The 20,066-nt window shown below is 38.0% G+C and overlaps 1 protein-coding gene across 2 annotated transcripts in view; it reads right to left on the bottom strand.

The window, feature by feature from the left end:
• Window positions 1-17,552, bottom strand: part of LOC141914937 (nuclear RNA export factor 1-like) — a 34,955-nt gene extending 17,403 nt beyond the window's left edge. Inside the window, exons 1-2 of one of the 2 annotated variants that reach the window (XM_074806287.1) lie at window positions 17,463-17,552; window positions 134-301 (exon numbers count right to left, since the gene is read on the bottom strand). In XM_074806287.1, coding sequence (XP_074662388.1) covers window positions 134-301; window positions 17,463-17,520 — 226 coding nt within the window. In that variant the 5' untranslated portion in view covers window positions 17,521-17,552. Of the gene's footprint in view, window positions 1-133; window positions 302-947; window positions 1,111-17,462 lie in introns of those variants that run through there. The other variant, XM_074806286.1, reaches the window with a different exon arrangement.
• Between the last annotated feature and the right edge of the window lie 2,514 nt (window positions 17,553-20,066).

The following is a 20,066-nucleotide window of genomic DNA, read 5'->3' as shown; positions in this document are numbered from 1 at the left end:
TTTTAAAGTCTTTTTAAATGAAATTATGACAAATCGGCCTATGTTTAAACGCATTGTATGTAGATTAGATACAAAAACTACCAACAAAATGAACATCACTTTTTATCAGAAGACTTCTTGATCCTAAGCTTACCTTTATCTTTCTTGTAGCCGCCTCTGGCTCCACCCCGGTATCCCCCGCTGCTTCGGCGGTTGCCTCCACGATAACCTTGGCTCTTACGTCCTGTTCCTCTCCATGAACTCCAGCTACCACCTCTGTTATAGCTATAATTTCCGAAATCTTCATCACGGACATCGTGTTCTGAAAAGATGAGAACCATTTAGGTCCTTAACATATTGATACTAATTTGGCATATATAATGTTATTTTGCCAAGCTGTTTGCCAATGCTTCGGTTCGTGATCTCGACGGAATAATAATCAAGTCTTAATCGAAATAACAGAATGAGTTGAAAGAGTAGACTTGGGTCACCAAAACATAAGGGACTACTGCAATTGAACCTAGTTATAACCACCTCAGATATAATCATTCATCAGTTATTACAAACCAAAAATTTCATCCCAAATTTAAATCATTTCATACCGTGTATAACAAATTATGGGCTAAAAGGAACATATTTTCTGGTCCCCTGGAGTTCGCAATCCGAATACATGCGTACATAGCCTTAGTTTTCAGGCCTGACTGAAAAATTGTGTCATATGAATCAAATGATATTCTTACTTTTTTGCTACGCATTTTGAACCTACATCTTTATAGTTAGAGACACGTGCAATATAAATACATATAATGCGGGTCAATTACATTAACCTGCACCCAGCCGAAAGGTGGACTTACAAGTCGCTCTATATACGCAAAACAGATATTAGTTGGTATAGGATTGCCAACCACAGTTCTTTTTATAGAATGCAAAAATACAAAAGAACAAAAAAAAAATATTGTTAGGAATACCTCCTGCGGTGTATTCTAAAAAACACGCTTCTCTAAAATATTGCTCTCTATCATGATGAGTTCCATCATAGACATTGACTGGAAACGGATTATGCCTCATCGTATGGAATGGAATATTTCCATATTCTCTATGGACCGGCCTCCGCCAATGGAAGCGGTCAATCGAGCCGTGTGACGTGACCAAAAACCTGTCCGCATCAACGATGAACCGTGATGAATAATCGTGCCGACTATCGGAACTAGGCAGACCCTGACGGCAGAATCGATAAGGAGTCTGTCCTTTAAATGTCTGCAACCGATCATAATGGCACAAATGAGTTGATTGCTGAACGAAGTACATTTCATTCGCAGAGCGCTCCTCACTATCAAGCTTTAATGAAAACGTCTACGGAGATCTATTTCTGATTAATCAGACTTCAATCCAATTAAAATGGCAAAAAGCAATAACATTTTCATTATTGGTGCTTTCATCAAATTAAGCACTGGCTTGATTAATCAGAAATATATCAGGAATATCGAGTTAAGCCCAGCTCCATCCAAGAAAAAAACTTGTCTGCATTAGGTCTAGTACACAACTATTCCTAGTGAGCAAGGATTTATATGTTGAAGTAAAGTTAGGTGTATGTCTTTAGAAGTACATAGGCTATTACATAAAAATCAGAGCGGAAAGGTGTTGAAATAGCTTCCCTTGTTCGAAGTATGTAGCCCAGTTTTCTTTAAGCAGAATCCAGAATAACAATGGACAATGAACTGGAACCCATTGGTGCTTTGAAATGCATGGTGTATGGAAGTGTATATTAGCCTAACAAGAAAATGAATTATAAAATATAGCTGCTAAGCAGTGATGACGGGTTTTCTGCAAAGCCATTCAGAATGATGGGAATTGTAGTAAATTGAAATATCGATACATAGAATAAAATGCATTGACAGATTCGAACCTAATATGCAACCACTGTGTAAACGTCAAATATGATACAGCTTTGAAACCGAACATACGCGGACGTACAATCAACAAATATTAATTTATTTGACCAGGCATTTATTTTGGCATTCAAACATCATGATACTGTATTATCACCATGCTTAAAAATGGATCTGTCCTATTAAGAACTCATCTTAAGCACCTGCTGAGTCGATAGATTGAGTAAATTTACAGATAAGAACGTATTATGATTTAGAATAGATTTAAGAAGTTAATGTTTTTATTGAAATATTTGAATAAATACATATTGTAGTGTAGATTCAATCAATAAATTATGAATTGATTTGGTCTGAGTTTCCACCTGATGTTGATTTTGGCTTTTATGGATTACAAATTCTATAGTGATAAACAATTGATACCTGCAACATGTGTGTAAATCAAACCTATTCCACTAGTTGTGTGTGTTTCCTAATAAACGGGAGAGTCACTCTTGATCTGAGTTATTAGAAAAATAATGTTCATTTAGTTATAGAAATTCATTGCCTTTTTGGAAATTCTGTAATAATATTTGTTCTGTCCTAATTTTTATTACTGTATGAACCAATGATATGCTTTGTAAATATGATGTAATAAAATAAATTTGAATTTGAATTAAATTTGAACATGAGAATCAAGCATAACTTGTGTTTTTTCAACTTGTCTTACTTGTCTTTTGTTAACAGTTCCAGAGTTTCAATAACAATCAAATCCAAATTGGCTAAGAAGTACATAGGACTAAATGAAATGAACAGTTAGTTACTGCAAACCTATTCCAGTGTTATGTCGATCGTGTTGAATCACTTTCCTTGAGTTGAAAGAATCAGATCTTCTATGGTGCAACATCGGTCGAAGAGAGATATCTTCATTGGTGTTGACTGTCCTTGACCATCTAACTTCTTGCGTTTGACATTGGAATCAGCATCATTCCCATTTGAACTGCAAAATATTCATACAACATGAAAACCTACAGTACACGTATACTGTAATCAAACTTTCACCAATGTTGGATATTTGAATGAACGTTAGGCCCTATTCCCATTGGAACAATTGTATAATGTGTACAGCTGTACCGTACACTTATCAGTCAAGAATGGAGAAATCGGTATACCAAACCTATAAACAGCAAAATGTACAGGCCTACAATGATTTTTGGTATACAAGCCGTGACCACATGAACATTTTGGTTTGACTATTAATGTCAGCAGGTCAGAGAAGGCCTGGCCAAATTTAATCACATGGCTCAAATCAATTAGCCTTTCTGCATGTTACTTCACTGTATTGTTTTAGAAATAGGCCTATCGAGTGAATTAGTACATAGACTGAATTAGACTTTAGGCTAGTCCTGACCTAATCCTATCCATGTTATAATGGCACCAGTTATAGTAACATCACTGTAGGGCCGACGAGAGGGAAAAAGTTGCGTTTGTAGTACATAGGCATGGTAGGCTTGTCGTACTCACTTTATACTTAAAACGCTGTTGTAACCTGTACGTGACTGTACGGTGATTTCTACAGGTTAGCCATATGTGAGTATGTTGACGCTATGCTCAGACTTGCAATATAGGGATTCGAAACCAAACGAAAAAAAATCCAGTAGTAGTCCAGTGATTTACCCACTGTGCCACGGAACGTAACTGCAGGGTGGATGAAATATGATTTAGAAATAGCCTAGCCTCACCTAACCCAAACTCTATTCTTTCAAACATGCGTGTTTGCAGATTATAGGAACTCAAGTACAGCGTTTTTAGGGAACTCACGAACGGTTAACCTGTGGATATTACCGTACAGTCACGTACGGTAACAACTTCGTAATTAAAATAGTATTTGGAACTAGGAACTCACGTACGGCGTTAGTAGGGTTAAGCTGTGGATATCACCGTACAGTCACGTACGGTAACAACTTCGTAATTAAAATGGTATTGGGTACTAGGCCTAGGAACTCACGTACGGCGTTAGTAGGGAACTCACGTACGGTTAACCTGTGGAGATCACCGTACAGTCACATACGGGTTACAACTTCGTATTCAAAATGGTATTGGCTACTATAATAGGCCTATAGAAAAATAAATACTGGTAGGCTTTCTTAGCTTCCACACTTCACAACTGAACCAACTGACCAACCAGTATATTTAGTCCCAGTGCGCACCAACCGGCACAGGCCTAACACTGTCAACTGTGTGTACCGTAGTAGGCTATCGATAATCACCTGATACTTTTCTGTCGTTTGTTTTCTCTCTGAGACGAACATAATTCTAGTAGCCCTACGCGACTCAACGACCTTGATCTAAACTTGATCAATACAAAATCTGTTTATTGACGCTTTTGGTTACATGAACTGATCAGCAATATACTTAAATGAAATAACCGGAATAACAAGAAATCAAAAATATTAAAGAGGTAACAAACAAATGCCTGTAAACCTGTCAGACACGCGAACCCCGGACTCGTAAACCCTTTGACTCGGCCCGCTGAGCAATAAATTCATAAAATTGACTTTGAAATTGATTGTGGAGAAGAGAGGGAATAATTCGATAGCTCTTCCTCATAAAGAAGAAAGAAATTTCGGAAAGAAAACACAACATGGCTACTAATTGAACGGAGCAAAATTTCCGATGTTTACGGCTCGACAGTGCCTTCATAACGTGGATTTATCAAAATTCCCATGCAGTATCTGGAGATTGAAGTGAGCTGAAGGATATCATACGGATTGTATCGGCGACAGCGGTAAGGTAAGGAAGCCTTTACACTTTTAACAAAAACTGTGTGGAAAAGGGAAAAAAAAATAAATATAGCTGCGAAGCAGCGATAACAGGTTTTCTGCACAGTCTTAGAATCCTGTTCAACGGTGGATTTCAACAAAGCATTTGATAAGGCTCAACGTCAGCCATTACTAAATAGGCTATTAGGAAACAGTATCAATGATAGGTCGCCCAAATGGCTCAGCAGTTATCTCTGACAAAACTTGTAACCGAAATCAACCGAACGCCTCATCTTGGAATGAGACGGTCTAACTAGTGGAGTCACGCATGGTAGTATCCTAAGTCGTCTTCTGTTTAATGTCCTGACAAATGACATACACAGTAATCCAAAATATTCCAGACCGAGTAAATTTCCAAAACGACCTTAACACACTGTTCGACCAAAAAACTTAATGTTCCGACAAAACCACGGGGACAAAACCAAACTAATGAATTGTCGGGGGCCATAAAACAAAACTATGAATTGTCGCGGACGACAAAAACAAAATATTGAATTGTTGCGTGCGACAAAACCAGAATAATGAATTGTCGCGGGCGACAAAACCAAACTAGGGGTCCAGGGACACCATGCTCACTTGGGAAGTGGTTTCAAATGCTCAACAATCTAACAATTTCAATACATAACGCCCTCTAGTGACCATATACAAAAACCAATGACCTTGAAACCCACCACAATCATAGAACATGTGAGCAGCTATGATTTTGTAATTGATTGTGATAACAAAATATGCCTCGTTACCAATTTAATATGGAAATACTAAGTTATTCTACTATTCAACGCCCCTGGTGACCATATGCAAAACCCAATGACCTTAAAACTCACCACAATTGTAGTACATGTCATGAAATACAACTTTGCAATTGATCATAGTAACAAAATATGCCTAGGTACCAATCTAATAAGGAAATACTAAGCCATTCTACTATTCAACGCCCCTGGTGACTATATGTAATAACTAATGTCCTTAAAAACTCACCACAATCATAGACGATGTCATGATCTACAACTTTGCAATGGATCATGGTAACAAACTATGCTTAGGTACCAGTCTAATAAGGAAAAACTAAGCTTTTCTAATATTCAACGCCCCCTGGTGACTATATGGAATAACTAATGTCCTTAAAAACTCACCACAATCATAGACGATGTCATGAACTACAACTTTGCAATTGATCATGGCAACAAAATATGCCTTGGTACAAATATAATATAGCGATACTAAGTTATTGTATTATTCAACGCCCCCTGATGGCCACATACAAAAACCAATGACCTTGAAACTCACCAAAATCATAGAACACGTTATGGGCTACAACTTTCCAATTGAATATAGTAACACAATATGCTTAGGTATCAATTTAATGTGGAAAAACTTTTTCCCACCTACGAATGAGTACTGATGACACAAGATGGCCGCCAATTGCGTTATAATTGGCTGATCAAAATACCTGTCCCAGGTATAAAACATCCCTCTCTAAAGAGTACCCATCAGCAATTGCAATGAGAAATGGCAAACCAGTAGGAAGCTACAGGACCTAGAATTCTGGCCAAAATTGACATTTTTGGGCACTAAAAAGGTCATAGGACGGCCATCTTGAGTCAGATCGACCCAATTTTCTTATGCTGATGGGCCTTTGGTAGATTCAAATATAAACAAAAGATCAAGGTAATTAATCAAAGCATCTTCAAAATTTCCCACGAAAACTTCGAAAATGTTTAAAAAGTGCTGATTATGGCAAACAACAATGGCTGCCAGTCGACCATCTTGAATCTGACAGGGCCAGTTTTTGGGCTGACGATGTGTCTAGGGTAGATACATGTATAAACCAAATATCAAGACATTACCTTGAAGCGTCTTCAAAACTTCCCGAAATAACTGGATTCCGTCTATGGACGGACGGACGCAAAGTGAACGCAATAGCCCGCTGGGACTTAAGTGCCAAGTGGACTGAAAAAGAATTGTCGCGGGCGACAAAACCAAACTAATGAATTGTCGGGGGCGATAAAACCAAACTATGAATTGTCACGGGCGATAAAACCAAAATAATGAATTGTCTCGGGCGACAAAAACAAAAAAATTGAATTGTCACGTGCGACAAAACCAAAATAACGAATTGTCGCGGGCGACAAAACCAAAATAATGAATTGTTGCGGGCGATAAAACCAAAATAATGAATTGTCTCGTGGGACAAAATTATCGCGGACGATAAAACCAAAATATTGAATTGTCGCGGGCGATAAAACCAAAATAATGATTTGTCGCGGGCGACAAAACCAAAAGAAGAATTGTCGCGGGCGACAAAACCAAAATAATGAATTGTCGCTGGAGATAAAACCAAAGTAATGAATTGTCGCGGGCAATAAAACCAAAATATTGAATTGTCGCGGGAGATAAAACCAAACTAATGAATTGTCGCGGGCGACAAAACCAAAAAAAGAATTGTCGGGGCGACAAAACCAAAATAATGAATTGTCGCGGGCGACAAAACCAAAATGGTGAATTGTCCAGGGGACAAAACCAAAATGGTGAATTTTCGTGGGCGACAAAACCAAAATAATGAATTGTCGCGGGCGATAAAACCAAAATAATGAATTGTCGCTGGTGATAAAACCAAAATAATGAATTGTCTCGGGCGACACAACCAAAATAATGAATTGTCGCGGGCGATAAAACCAAAATAATGAATTATCGCGGGCGATAAAACCAAAATATTGAATTGTCGCGGGCGATTAAACCAAAATAATGAATTGTCGCGGGCAACAAAACCAAAAAAAAATTGTCGCGGGCGACAAATACAAAATAATGAATTGTCGCTGGAGATAAAACCAAAGTAATGAATTGTCGTGGGCGATAAAACCAAAATATTGAATTGTCGCGGGCGACAAAACCAAAATATTGAATTGTCGCGGGCGACAAAACCGAACTTATGAATTGTCGCGGGCGAAAAAACCAAAATAAGAATTGTCGGGCGACATAACCAAAAAAATGAATTGTTGCGGGCGACAAAACCAAAATGGTGAATTGTTGCGGGCGACAAAACCAAAATAATGAATAATCGCGGGCGATAAAACCAAAATATTGAATTGTCGCGGGCGACAAAACCAAAAAAAAAATTGTCGCGGGCGATAAAACCAAAATAATGAATTGTCTCGGGCGACAAAACCAAAATAATGAATTATCGTGGGCGATAAAACCAAAATATTGAATTGTCGCGGGCGACAAAACCAAAAAAAAATTGTCGCGGGCGACAAAAACAAAATATAAAACCAAAATAATGAATTGTTGCTGGCGATAAAACCAAAGTAATGAATTGTCGTGGGCGATAAAACCAAAATAATGAATTGTCTCGGGCGACAAAAACAAAATATTGAATTGTCACGTGCGACAAAACCAAAATAATGAATTGTCGCGGGCGACAAAACCAAAATAATGAATTGTTGCGGGCGATAAAACCAAAATAATGAATTGTCTCGTGCGACTAAACCAAAATATTGAATTGTCGCAGGCGATAAAACCAAAATATTGAATTGTCACGGGCGAGAAAACCAAAAAAAAATTGTCGCGGGTGACAAAAACAAAATATAAAACCAAAATAATGAATTGTCACGACGACAAAACCAAAACAATGAATTGTCGCTGGCGATAAAACCAAAGTAATGAATTGTCGTGGGCGATAAAACCAAAATATTGAATTTTTCGCGGGCGACAAAACCAAAATATTGAATTGTCGCGGGCGATAAAACCAAAATAATGAATTATCGCGGGCGACAAAACCAAAATATTGAATTGTCGCGGGCAACAAAACCAAAATATTGAATTGTCGCGGGCAACAAAACCAAAAAAAAATTGTCGCGGACGACAAAAACAAAATATTAAGAAAAAATAATGAATTGTCTCGGGCGACAAAACCAAAAAGAAGAATTGTCGCGGGCGACAAAACCAAAATAACGAATTGTCGCTGGAGATAAAACCAAAGTAACGAATTGTCGCGGGCGATAAAACCAAAATATTGAATTGTCGCGGGCGACAAAACCAAAATATTGAACTGCCGCGGGCTACAAAACCAAAATATTGAATTGTTGCAGGCGATAAAACCAAAATATTGAATTGTCGCGGGCGACAAAACCAAAAAAAAATTGTCGCAGGCGACAAAAACAAAATATAAAACCAAAATAATGAATTGTCGCGGGCGATAAAACCGTAATAATGAATTGTCGCCGGCGATAAAACCAAAATAATGAATTGTCTCGGGCAACAAAACCAAAATAATGAATTATCGCAGGCGATAAAACCAAAATATTGAATTGTCGCAGGCGATAAAACCTAAATATTGAATTGTCGCGGGCGAGAAAACCAAAAAAAAATTGTCGACAAAAACAAAATATAAAACCAAAATAATGAATTGTCGCGGGCGACAAAACCAAAAAGAAGAATTGTCGCGGGCGACAAAACCAAAATAATGAATTGTCGCTGGCGATAAAACCAAAGTAGTGAATTGTCGTGGGCGATAAAACCAAAATATTGAATTTTCGCGGGCGACAAAACCAAAATAATGAATTGTCTCAAGCGATAAAACCAAAATAATGAATTGTCGCGGGCGATAAAACCAAAATATTGAATTGTCGCGTGTGACAAAACCAAAATAATGAATTGTCGCGGGCGACAAAATCAAAATCATTGTTTTCTCGCGTTATTTTAGTTTTGTCGTTTTGTCGTAATGTCGCCCTCATTTGCATATTCGTGTTTTTTTATCTTATCAGCCACCATACTAAAGCCTTAAGGTCGCGTAAAACTCGATAAACACTTCAAGCGACACAGCGAACGATCTCCTTTCCCCCACAACGAACGCTTACTCCGAATGTCAAGGGTGAGTCCAGCATACGGATAGGAGTGTGTTATATACTTGTATTTAGTAAATACCTTGTGCATTTGACAATGATCGGTATGTACTGTAGGAAATATAGAGTATTGATAAATGGTTGAAGCCCGCGGCCGAATAAAGTAATATATTCTTTTATTTTGATACCTCGTCGACATAACAGCTTTTCTCCGCCATATCTCTTCGGCCTGTTTAGTTTAGGCCTACGATTCCCCGGTACACTAAAGATTTATCTTAGTAAATACACGGTTAATTCGGTAAAGAAAAATAGGTATTGTTAAACTAACTCCTTGAAACCCGCAGCAAAATCACTGGTAGTAATAAATTAATTTGTACTCGATTTGATTCTCATGATGAGGAGAAACTCGCAGCTCATCCCCGGAACGTCGATGTAGTAACACACGTCGATTCGTCGATGTTTACGGCTCCACAGTGCTTTTAAAATCTAAAGTAGTAAATTTCCAGTGTATCGGTAATATGATTTGATGAGGAAAATGGGCTATTGTTAAAATCACTGTTTGAAGACCGCGACTGAATAGGAAGTCTGCGGCAATAAATAAGTTCATTTATACTTGAATTGATAATCGAAGTGACAGTCGGCCTGCGGGTTGATTTCGGGATGACGACTCGAAAAACATGTCGCCCCAGTGAATGGGGCTAAATTTTCGATGTTTACAGCCCGACAGCACTTTTGTAACGATGATTCGTGAAAAAAAACGCGGGCTATTTGTAGATCTCAGCGAGCTGAACGATATTATATGGATTGTATATGAAACAGCGGTAAGGTAACAAAGCCTATGTTCTTTTGGTAAAAATAGTGTGGAAGAAAATAATAATAATAATAATCACGCGGATATCAATAGGGTTTTCTGTGAAATAACAGAAAACCCTAATAATAATAAGAAACACGCGAATCTCAATAGGGTTTTCTGTGATGTAACAGAAAACCCTAATAATCACGCGAATTTCAATAGGGTTTTCTGTGAAGAAACAGAAAACCCTTATGAATTATTTGATGACTTGGAAAAATGCAGAATGTTTTAGGATAAGCTTATAGAACAATAGAATAAAGAAAGCATTCAAAGAAATCCGCAGTCTCCATTGGTTGAAATCAAGGGGTCATAGGTGTAATAGGGTAGTTAATTAAGTATTAGTACTGGCTGGTTATCAAGTTTGCGCTATAGCTACCTATTCCCAGAGTAACTTACAATGAATCAATCAAACATTGGCTAAAATATTCTCAGTAGCGGATCACAGAGCGAAGAGGTATCCTGGGCATAATTGGAACATATTGCTTTTAAACAGACAAATCATTATTATTTGTTGATTCCCGTACTTGCTGAATGATAAATCTTTAAGCGACCGCCCGAGGTAGTGCATTTTATCAGCGTGCGGTAGAGACGATCAGCTTGATCACTGGCGTAGGCCTACACCGCGAATTGCATTCATATGTAGCTGCGTTGCTGACGCGAATGTACCATGCGCAATCACCGATCCGCGAGTAAATCACTGCCACTGATGATGTGTATCTGCGATAAAAATGGGGCCCCAAAAGTTGACGTATTTACATTTTTATCATATTTACATATTTACAAATTATATAGAAGTCTTGATTACTCGCATATCTTATTCACCCAGTACTGGCATCTGGCATGTTCAGCAAAAGCTCGCGTGCGGGATCGATGGCACAACGGCTTGGGTTTCAAAGAAATATTTGTCAAATTTTGAAAATAATTTTGCCTCTGTCGTCGGAAATCAGTTAGTTGATAACAATATAGTCTTCTCTAAATGCATAAGTCTTAAATAAAGGGATTCATTATTGATCTGATATAGGCTAACATTACCCTATATGTAGGTGCTGGGATCGTGGGCAATGTACGGCTTCCAAAATATTCCCCTAGGCCCATAGGCTATATAGATGTGAGGATCTTCACCTATGTAGATGTGCCGGGATCGTGGGCAATGTATAGGGCCTGACTGTTGAATCATTGTCGACCTGTCAAATCCTGAATGTCTGATCAATCAGAATGCCCGAATTACTCATTGCTTGGTATTCATCTGAGGAATTAGGAACTACATACCACAGTTGACCCCTCTTATAGGTCTCAATACGACCAGTGAAACTGTGCAGTCTGAATAAACCATCATTTTCACACTATATTGAAGGATTGCCAAAGTCTTCTTTAACTCATTTGAATCAGAGAAAAGAGACTCCATTTCATGGACTTAATCAACTTGAACAATATGTTTCCATGCCTACCATTTAATATCATTTTCAAATCATCAACAAGAAACGAAATTCTTAATAAGCGCACAGCGAGCGCCGGAGCTGCGAGCTGAAAGCTTCTTAAGTTAATCGTGCGTATGAGGCAAATTCAAATTTTCTATATTTCTCCATACCGCCCTTCTCCAAAAGTGTAGTTTACATCCGGGACACATGGGCATTGGCTAAATTGGAAATTACGGACTTTCTGTCGAAATTTGCGAGCCGCGTAGGATAGTTTAAATACACAAATGAAGGATGACAAGATAATTTTGTTAAATCTTCAAAATATTTACAAAGAATATTCACAAAACAATGTCAAAAATTTTATTTTCAGTTCGTATTTCTCCGTAGAAACCGATTGGAAGACTGGATTCGAACCCCACAAAAAGCACAGTCCCTAAGCAACAGGTCAAATTTTTTAGAATAATAAGCATCGCTTAGGGTCGAGTCCCGGAGAATAACGCGCGCGGACTGCGTGTTACAAAATGACCGTCCCGCTACAATATAAGTACTGAATGATTAACTCAAAATTTTGCCAATCCCTGGAGTAAAATGCCGTGCGTTTTTAACATATCTTATCTTTTTATGCGTCTTTTACTCCCGTTTTTCAAACGTTATTCCCCTTTTCTGTGTTGAGTATTCGTATAGGCCTACATGACGCTACAATCCGTATTTAAAATACCATTGTTCCATTAATTCCGTACCCATGCAACCCGTTGTACTAGTAAGGAACAAATTTTTAGTGTAAAACATATAAAACTATTGAAGCCATGAGATTTAATGTAGAAATCTGACGATTTTTAACTACAGAAAATTTTTTATCGTATCATCGATAAAACAATAGGCTCTCAATTTGTAATCGACATTCCCAAACTCCCATATTTTGCAGAAAATGAATTTCCTTTTTTTTATTTGATCACGGGTTCCTTAATTCGCTCGAAGATCTACGATATTTTGTGTGATTTTCTTTGTCACGCCAAACACCGGGTACCATCCAGTTGCAAGCTACGTTTTTTACAATGTAGAACTTGGGAAGCCATGAAGATTTATTGTAGGCGTACTGACGACACAGAAAGATTCATCTCGTAAGAACGATAACAAAAACGGGCTTTCAATTTGTAATCAACATTCCCAAAGTATGTTTTTTCGCAAAAATGAAATTCTTTTCTAGTGATCACGGCGAACCATCGCTCATAGATCTTTGATATTTTGGGCAATTTTCTTTGGCCACAGGCCACGCCAAATACAGGTGCCTTCAACAAAACGTCTATGTTTTTTTTACAATGTAGAATTCTATGACTGAAGAGGCACTGGCTCGCCTCTATTTATTCATTAAAACTTAAATCTGGCTGTGCGCTTCACCAAGTTCTTTGGCTTTGACATATTATATATGGCGCCTTGTATATAGCCATTGGCAAAATAGGGTAAAAGTGCAGATCCGCACCTCTCGTGATTGACAATCCGCAGCGGTCATCCATATTACCGAGATGACGTATTTTACCGAGATCAACCGAGATGAAATCAAATATAACATATTTATTTATTCCTTATCGATTTTAACAATTGATATCATATTATATTAGTAATGAATGCCTGCTGGAGTCATATTTTACATATTTTGTCGGATATTTTTGTAGAAAAATAACTTTTAACTTTACCGAGATGAGATCGTCGATCAATCAAATTCAATGAAATTTTATTGCTAACCGAGTTTACGTATTTGAAGTCAAAATTTTTTCAAATAAAAAAATATGTAAAATATGACTCTAGAAGGTATTTATTACTGATATAACATGATTTGAAGTGTTAAAATCGATAAGGAATAGATAAATATGCTAAATTTCATTTCATCTCGGTAAAATATGTCATCTCGGTAATAAGGATGACCCATCTGCAGAATGACAGAATCCAGGCTAAAATCTTTCTACTGAAGATATATTAAAATTACAAAGTGGCTATTCTTACGTCGCCCGTAAGAATTAACTTCCGGCTATATTTACGTCTGTACGCAAATTATTGACGCGCATGCGTACAGAGGTGCACGACTTAGAAAATTCAAGGAAAGTGTGGAGAACAGAGTTAGAGAAAAATAGAGCGGATCGAGAGACTAGAACCCGGGCCAGTATATTACTAGCGCAGTATCATACCACTAGACCACCGAGCTCGCTCACAGTCAGCCGAATGTTTTAACTACATATAGCCTCACCTTACCCTAACCCTATCCCTTCCCGGACGTAAATATAGCTGGAAGTTAATTCTTACGGGCGACGTAAAAATAGCCACTTTGTTAAAATTAACCAATGTCAATGGAAATGTACCGAATTACTGATGACATTTTGAATCTGAAACAATGATAAGCGCACAGCGAGCGCCGAAGGCGCGAGCTGGAAACTCCTTAAGTTAATCGCGCGTATGAGGCAAATTCAAATTTTCTATATTTCTCCATACCGTCCTTCTCAAAAAGTGTAGTTTACATCCGGGACACATGGGCATTGGCTAAATCGCGGCAACGAAAATGACGGTCACGGACGGACTTTCGGCGAAACTTGCGGGCCGCGTCGCGCGGGTAGTTTAAATACGTGAATGAAGGATAACAAAAAGATTTTGTGTAATTTTCAGAATATTTACAAAGAATATCCTCAAAATATTGTCAAAAAATGTTATTTTTAGTTCGTATTTCTCCGTAGAAACCGATTGGAAGACTGGATTTGAATCCCACAAAAAGCACAGTCCCTTAGCAACGGGTCGAATTTTTTAGAATAACAAGCGCGCCGGTTTCACAGCATCACTAAGGGTCGAGTCCCGGAGAATAACACGCGCGCGCGGTCCGCGTGTTACAAAATGACCGTCCCGCTCCACACAAGTACTAAATAAACAACTCAAAATTTTGCATAATCAACTCAAAATTTTGCCAATCCCTGGGAATAAAATGCCGTGCGTTTTTTAACATAGGCCTACCGTATCTTTATGTGTTTTTTACTCCCGTTTTTCAAACGTTATTCACCTTTTCCACTTCGAGTAAAATACGTATATGCAATAATCCGTGCTTAAAATACCGTTGTTCCATAAATTCTGTACCCATGCGACCCGTTGTAATACTTAGGAACAAATCGTTAGTGTAAAACATATAAAACTATTGAAGCCATGAGATTTAATGTAGAAATCTGACGTTCTTTAACTACAGAAAATTTTGTTTTCGTGTAATCGATAAAACAATAGGCTCTCAATATGTAATCAACATTCCCAAACTCCCACGTTGTTTTTCGCAGAAAATGATTTTTTTTCTTTTTTCATCACGGGTCCCTTGATTCGCTCGAAGATCTAGCATATTTTGGGTGGTGGTCCCGCCACCGGGTGCCTTCCTTCAGCATAACCTACATTTTTTACAATGTAGAACTTGGGAACACAGTTCTTGTGTAAAACATATAAAACTATTAAAGCCGTTCGTAAAAAATATCAGATAAGTGCGTATATAATATCATAATATGTAATAGATGAAATCTAAGTGACGGACGCTTTGTCACTGCAGCTTGATTTAATTTTTACGACTAAGATTAAGAAATCATAACGATTCAAAAACAACCTCGTTCACGGAGTGTAACAAAAGCACTCAATATAAAGTCAGTGACTAAAGGAACACCGAGAAAATTAATTGTTGTCAATGAAACTGCCAAGAAACTCTTACTATAACTCTTAAAGTCTATCAATTATATTTCGATGTTGAAATTGTTCTGTAGATTTGGGCCCCAAGCATTAAATTATTGAAGAAATTAAATCAATTCTTATTGTTAAGCTTGGAAAAATGAAAACTAATGCCATATAGTTAAGTGGTGGGGGAAAGAAAGATGAAACTTCAACTTTAAGGTTCGATTAATTTCTGGTTATTAAAAATTTTGGCTTATATTTTGATTAGGAAAATTATGACGAACCTGTTCATTTCATCTGTAGATCTAATGAAATTCAATTTTCTATGAAAATAACTTGACCCATTTCTTAACTAAATATAAACTGGTCTTTGGCTACCCGGGGTAGGTCGGTTTACCACTGCTAAAAAGATTACTATTTCGATTTGTATCAGGAATTTTTCAATGGTTTATAAACCACTTTGTAAACCCCGAAATGTGAAAACCGACATTATGGTGAAACTGAGACGGTTTGCAAGATTGAAGAATTTGACCTGGTGTTAATTTAGAGATTAGCTCCATTTGAAAAGTAAAGGAAGACACGAAAAAATGAAAGACACGTTGAAAAGAATCGATCGCATTTTTTTCTGCCAGAAAAAAAATCGAATAAATCATCAGCAGTAAAATTCAAATGTCAATACAAAAATTGATTTCTCTCGCGAAAAATATTTATTTGTCTCTAATTCTCGGGGGAATGTAGAGTACCGGGAATCTACGGCTCAAAATAAATAGTGCACGTGGCCAGCGGTACTGAATTCCTTATTTGGTGAAAGAAGGGGCGGAGACTAATGTTTTTGCCGACCGCGATGTCGCTGCTCCTCGGAGCGAGACCGTGCCGCCGATCCGCAGCGATGCCTTGAAATGTTAAGCAAATCGTGACAACGCGACACATCGCAGTTTTAGGGTCATTAAACTTGATAAATGATTACATTATTCAGCGCTGCGGCTGGGGTTGACTGTCGCACGCGCGCGCGAGAGCGTAATTCTCCGGGATTCGAACCTGCGATGGCTGAACCGGGCGCCGGCGCGTGGTTTGTTTATAATGAATTCGCTCCCGTTGCTAAGGGGATTTCAGCTATTTTCGAACTCGTTCGATCAACGCGGTTCATTGTCAAACTATTCATCGACCCAAACTTGTTCGAAATTTCATGAAATAAATAAATTCTGAAATAACCCGATCCATAAATTGCCTTATTTTAGTTAATGGGCTGCCGGATTTTAGCGTGACGTAATTCTACTTCCGATTTCCCCATGAACTTCAAACTGGACGTCAAGTGACGTCATTTTTTTCTGACTTTGTCAGCTAGTCAGAATCGGTTAAGAAGACACTTCGTAGTATCCACATATACGCGTTTACCAAAGGGACGTCCTCCGGGCACCTTCTATAAGATTTATCGTCGTATGAAAGATAAAACAAACAAGGCTTTCAATTTGTAATTAACACTCCCAAAGCAGGTTTTTTTTCGCAAAAATGAATTCCTTTTCTATACACGTATATGATCACGGCGAATCATCGCTCGAATAGATCTTCGATATTTTGGGTGATTTTCTTTGGCCACGCACCACGCCGAACACAGGTGCCCCGCAAAACCTATGTTTTTTTTACAATGTAGATTTCTATATGAGTTGGGAAGGGCACTCGCCTCTATTTATTCTTTAAAACTTAAGACTGGCTGTGCGCTTCACCAACCAAAAGTTTCGACTTTGACATATTATTCAATGTAATTGATTGAACCGTTTGCGCGGAGAGGTGCGGATCTGCACTTTTACCCAAAATAGCATTTACTAAAATAATGCAGCATTGGCAAAATATCCACTTCCTAAAATCATAGAACTCAAAATCAATAAAAAGAATTGAATTGATTGACAAGAAAATTAAGTCTGATCTAATCGGACTAAGAATAGTTTCTAGATTTTCTCCCGTTCTCTTATATCACAACGAATGTGGCTCGGGTGTTTACGTACGATTAAACTGTCTAGATCCGTCTCGGCCAGATGTGACTTTGAATGAATCTTGCTGCATGGTTTCCTTACGTTGTTACGATATACCGCAGTAAATGGGGTAAAGAGTAAAACGCGGATTCGGAATCGAAATACGGAGAAGGGTCATTCTTAAGAATCCGCAGACCTGCCCTGAGAGGCCATGTGGCTTCTCAGGGCAGGAACCTGCCCTGAGAGGCCATTGGCGCAATTAAGCAGTATAAATGGAAAACTCTGCTATAATTCTGATGAAACGGCGAATTATCTCGCCGATGTTTGACATGCACATTATCGAGTCATGAAATTAAATGGATTAAAATGAAATAAATTAAACGTATTGATATATCGACACTTAACAAATAAAACGAAAGTAATATTTCAATTAAAATTCATTCATAATAAGAAATGTATTTTTAAAAAGTTATGTAGTTAACCGACGACGAAAAGTTATGGTGATTATATAAATTTCAAAGCATTAATTTAATTATTCAAATATCCTATAGGCCTACATAAACAATTTGTGTCGTCCACTGATATTAGTGCGTTTCAATATGCTGTATATTCTAATTCAACAGTGAATTTTTCGGGGTTGTCTACTGCTTTCGCAGAAACTCTATTGTAATTCTGCTGATCATATTTTTCTTCTCCGGGGTAAGGGTTGGTTGATCATATGTCATATTATTTTTCGTTAGGTTAATTACCTGAGCGCAGGCCAACTTTAATCAGTTTTATACTTTATCTAATGACAATGGCATAATTATAGTTGCCACATGCAATAAGGCATACGCAATTGAATCTAATCTGATCAGCCCTGTGGGTGCAATTATATACGTAGTCTACTGTCGTCAACCTGCCCTGAGAGGCCAGTTCAACTGCTGCAGTTTGACTTCTGATATCACCTGCCCTGAGAGGCCTGTTCAACTGCTGCAGTTTGACTTCTGTAATCAACGAGAGGCCACTTTCATTTTTGCAGATATCAACCTGCCCTGAGAGGCCACTTTCATTCTGCAGAAATCAACCTGCCCTGAGAGGCCAGTTTTACTGCTGCTGTTTGAGTTCTGATATAACCTGCCCTGAGAGGCCAGTTTCATTCTGCAGATATCACCTGCCCTGAGAGGCCAGTTCAACTGCTGCTGTTTGAGTTCTGATTAAACCTGCCCTGAGAGGCCACTTTCATTTTGCAGATATCAACTTGCCCTGAGAGTCTAGTTCAACTGCTGCAGTTTGACTTCCGATATCAACCTGCCCTGAGAGGCCAGTTTCATTCTGCAGAAATCAACCTGCCCTGCGAGGCTAAATTCATTCTGCAGAAATCAACCTGCCCTGAGAGGCCAGTTTCATTCTGCAGATATCACCTGCCCTGAGAGGCCAGTTTAACTGCTGCAGTTTGAGTTCTGCAGATCACCTGCCCTGAGAGGCCAGTTCAACTGCTGCAGTTTGACTTCCGATATCAACCTGCCCTGAGAGGCCACTTTCATTTTTGCAGATATCAACCTGCCCTAAGAGGCCAGTTCAACTGCTGCAGTTTGACTTCTGATATCACCTGCCCTGAGAGGCCTGTTCCAATGCTGCAGTTTGACTTATCAACCTGCCCTGAGAGGCCAGTTTAACTGCTGCTGTTTGAGTTCTGATATCACCTGCCCTGAGAGGCCAGTTTCATTCTGCAGAAATCAACCTGCCCTGAGAGGCCAGTTCAACTGCTGCAGTTTGACTTCTGCCTATCACCTGCCCTGAGAGGCCTGTTCAACTGCTGCAATCTAGGCTAGGCCTCACGCATGTTACCAAAATGAGTTTAGAAAATGTGTCGAATGTTTTATATTGACGTAATGAGCAATTGCGGCGTGCTCTCCTCATCTCTTCGTCACCTCCCATTTATGTGTGAGCAAGCCGATAGCCAGTTTAATTACGATGCGATAAGGACTTGTTATTTAACACAAGTGCATTCATATTTATTGATGCAAACAATGTATAGAAATACGTATGCAAATGTAACACAAGAAAGTGAAGTGCAAAGAAATTAGAAGAAACATATAGCACGTTAATCGTAATAAATTATAGATTACAAATAAAAACAGCGCCGCTTGGAATCATTTAATTTAATTTTTACAAAAACTTGTATCATCGTTATCATTAATTACCTAACATAGCAGCAAAATTCTATTCCTGAGAATAATTGTGATTTTTCTTCTTCATTAAGTTATAGATGAAATTTTTTATGATGTTTTGATAAGAAATGTTCCCACAGAGAAAAGTTTTTTTTCATTTCTTTATTTCTATGAAAAATATTAGTATTTTTTAATTTGTTTCTGAAAAATACCAATTCTAATTCTTTTTTCTTATATATTTCAACAAAAATTCATATTTTGATTTTAGGTAACTTTTGTTTCCCTATCGTCTTGACTTTTTAACTGTTTTAGCTTAATATGATTAAAAGCATTTGTATTTCTCAATTTATTTCTATAGAATACAGCGTAGTCTTCAATTGTATGATCGAAAACTTTAGTTTGAATCTGAATATCCCGATCACCTTGCCACCATTTCAGCTCACTCTGTTGAATGGGTTTTCATTTTCTATTGATTCAAACGACT

The sequence above is a fragment of the Tubulanus polymorphus genome, chromosome 1 (genome assembly GCF_964204645.1).
Source record: "Tubulanus polymorphus chromosome 1, tnTubPoly1.2, whole genome shotgun sequence".
Classification (NCBI taxonomy): domain Eukaryota; kingdom Metazoa; phylum Nemertea; class Palaeonemertea; order Tubulaniformes; family Tubulanidae; genus Tubulanus; species Tubulanus polymorphus.
This window is presented reverse-complemented; position numbering and strand designations above follow the sequence as displayed.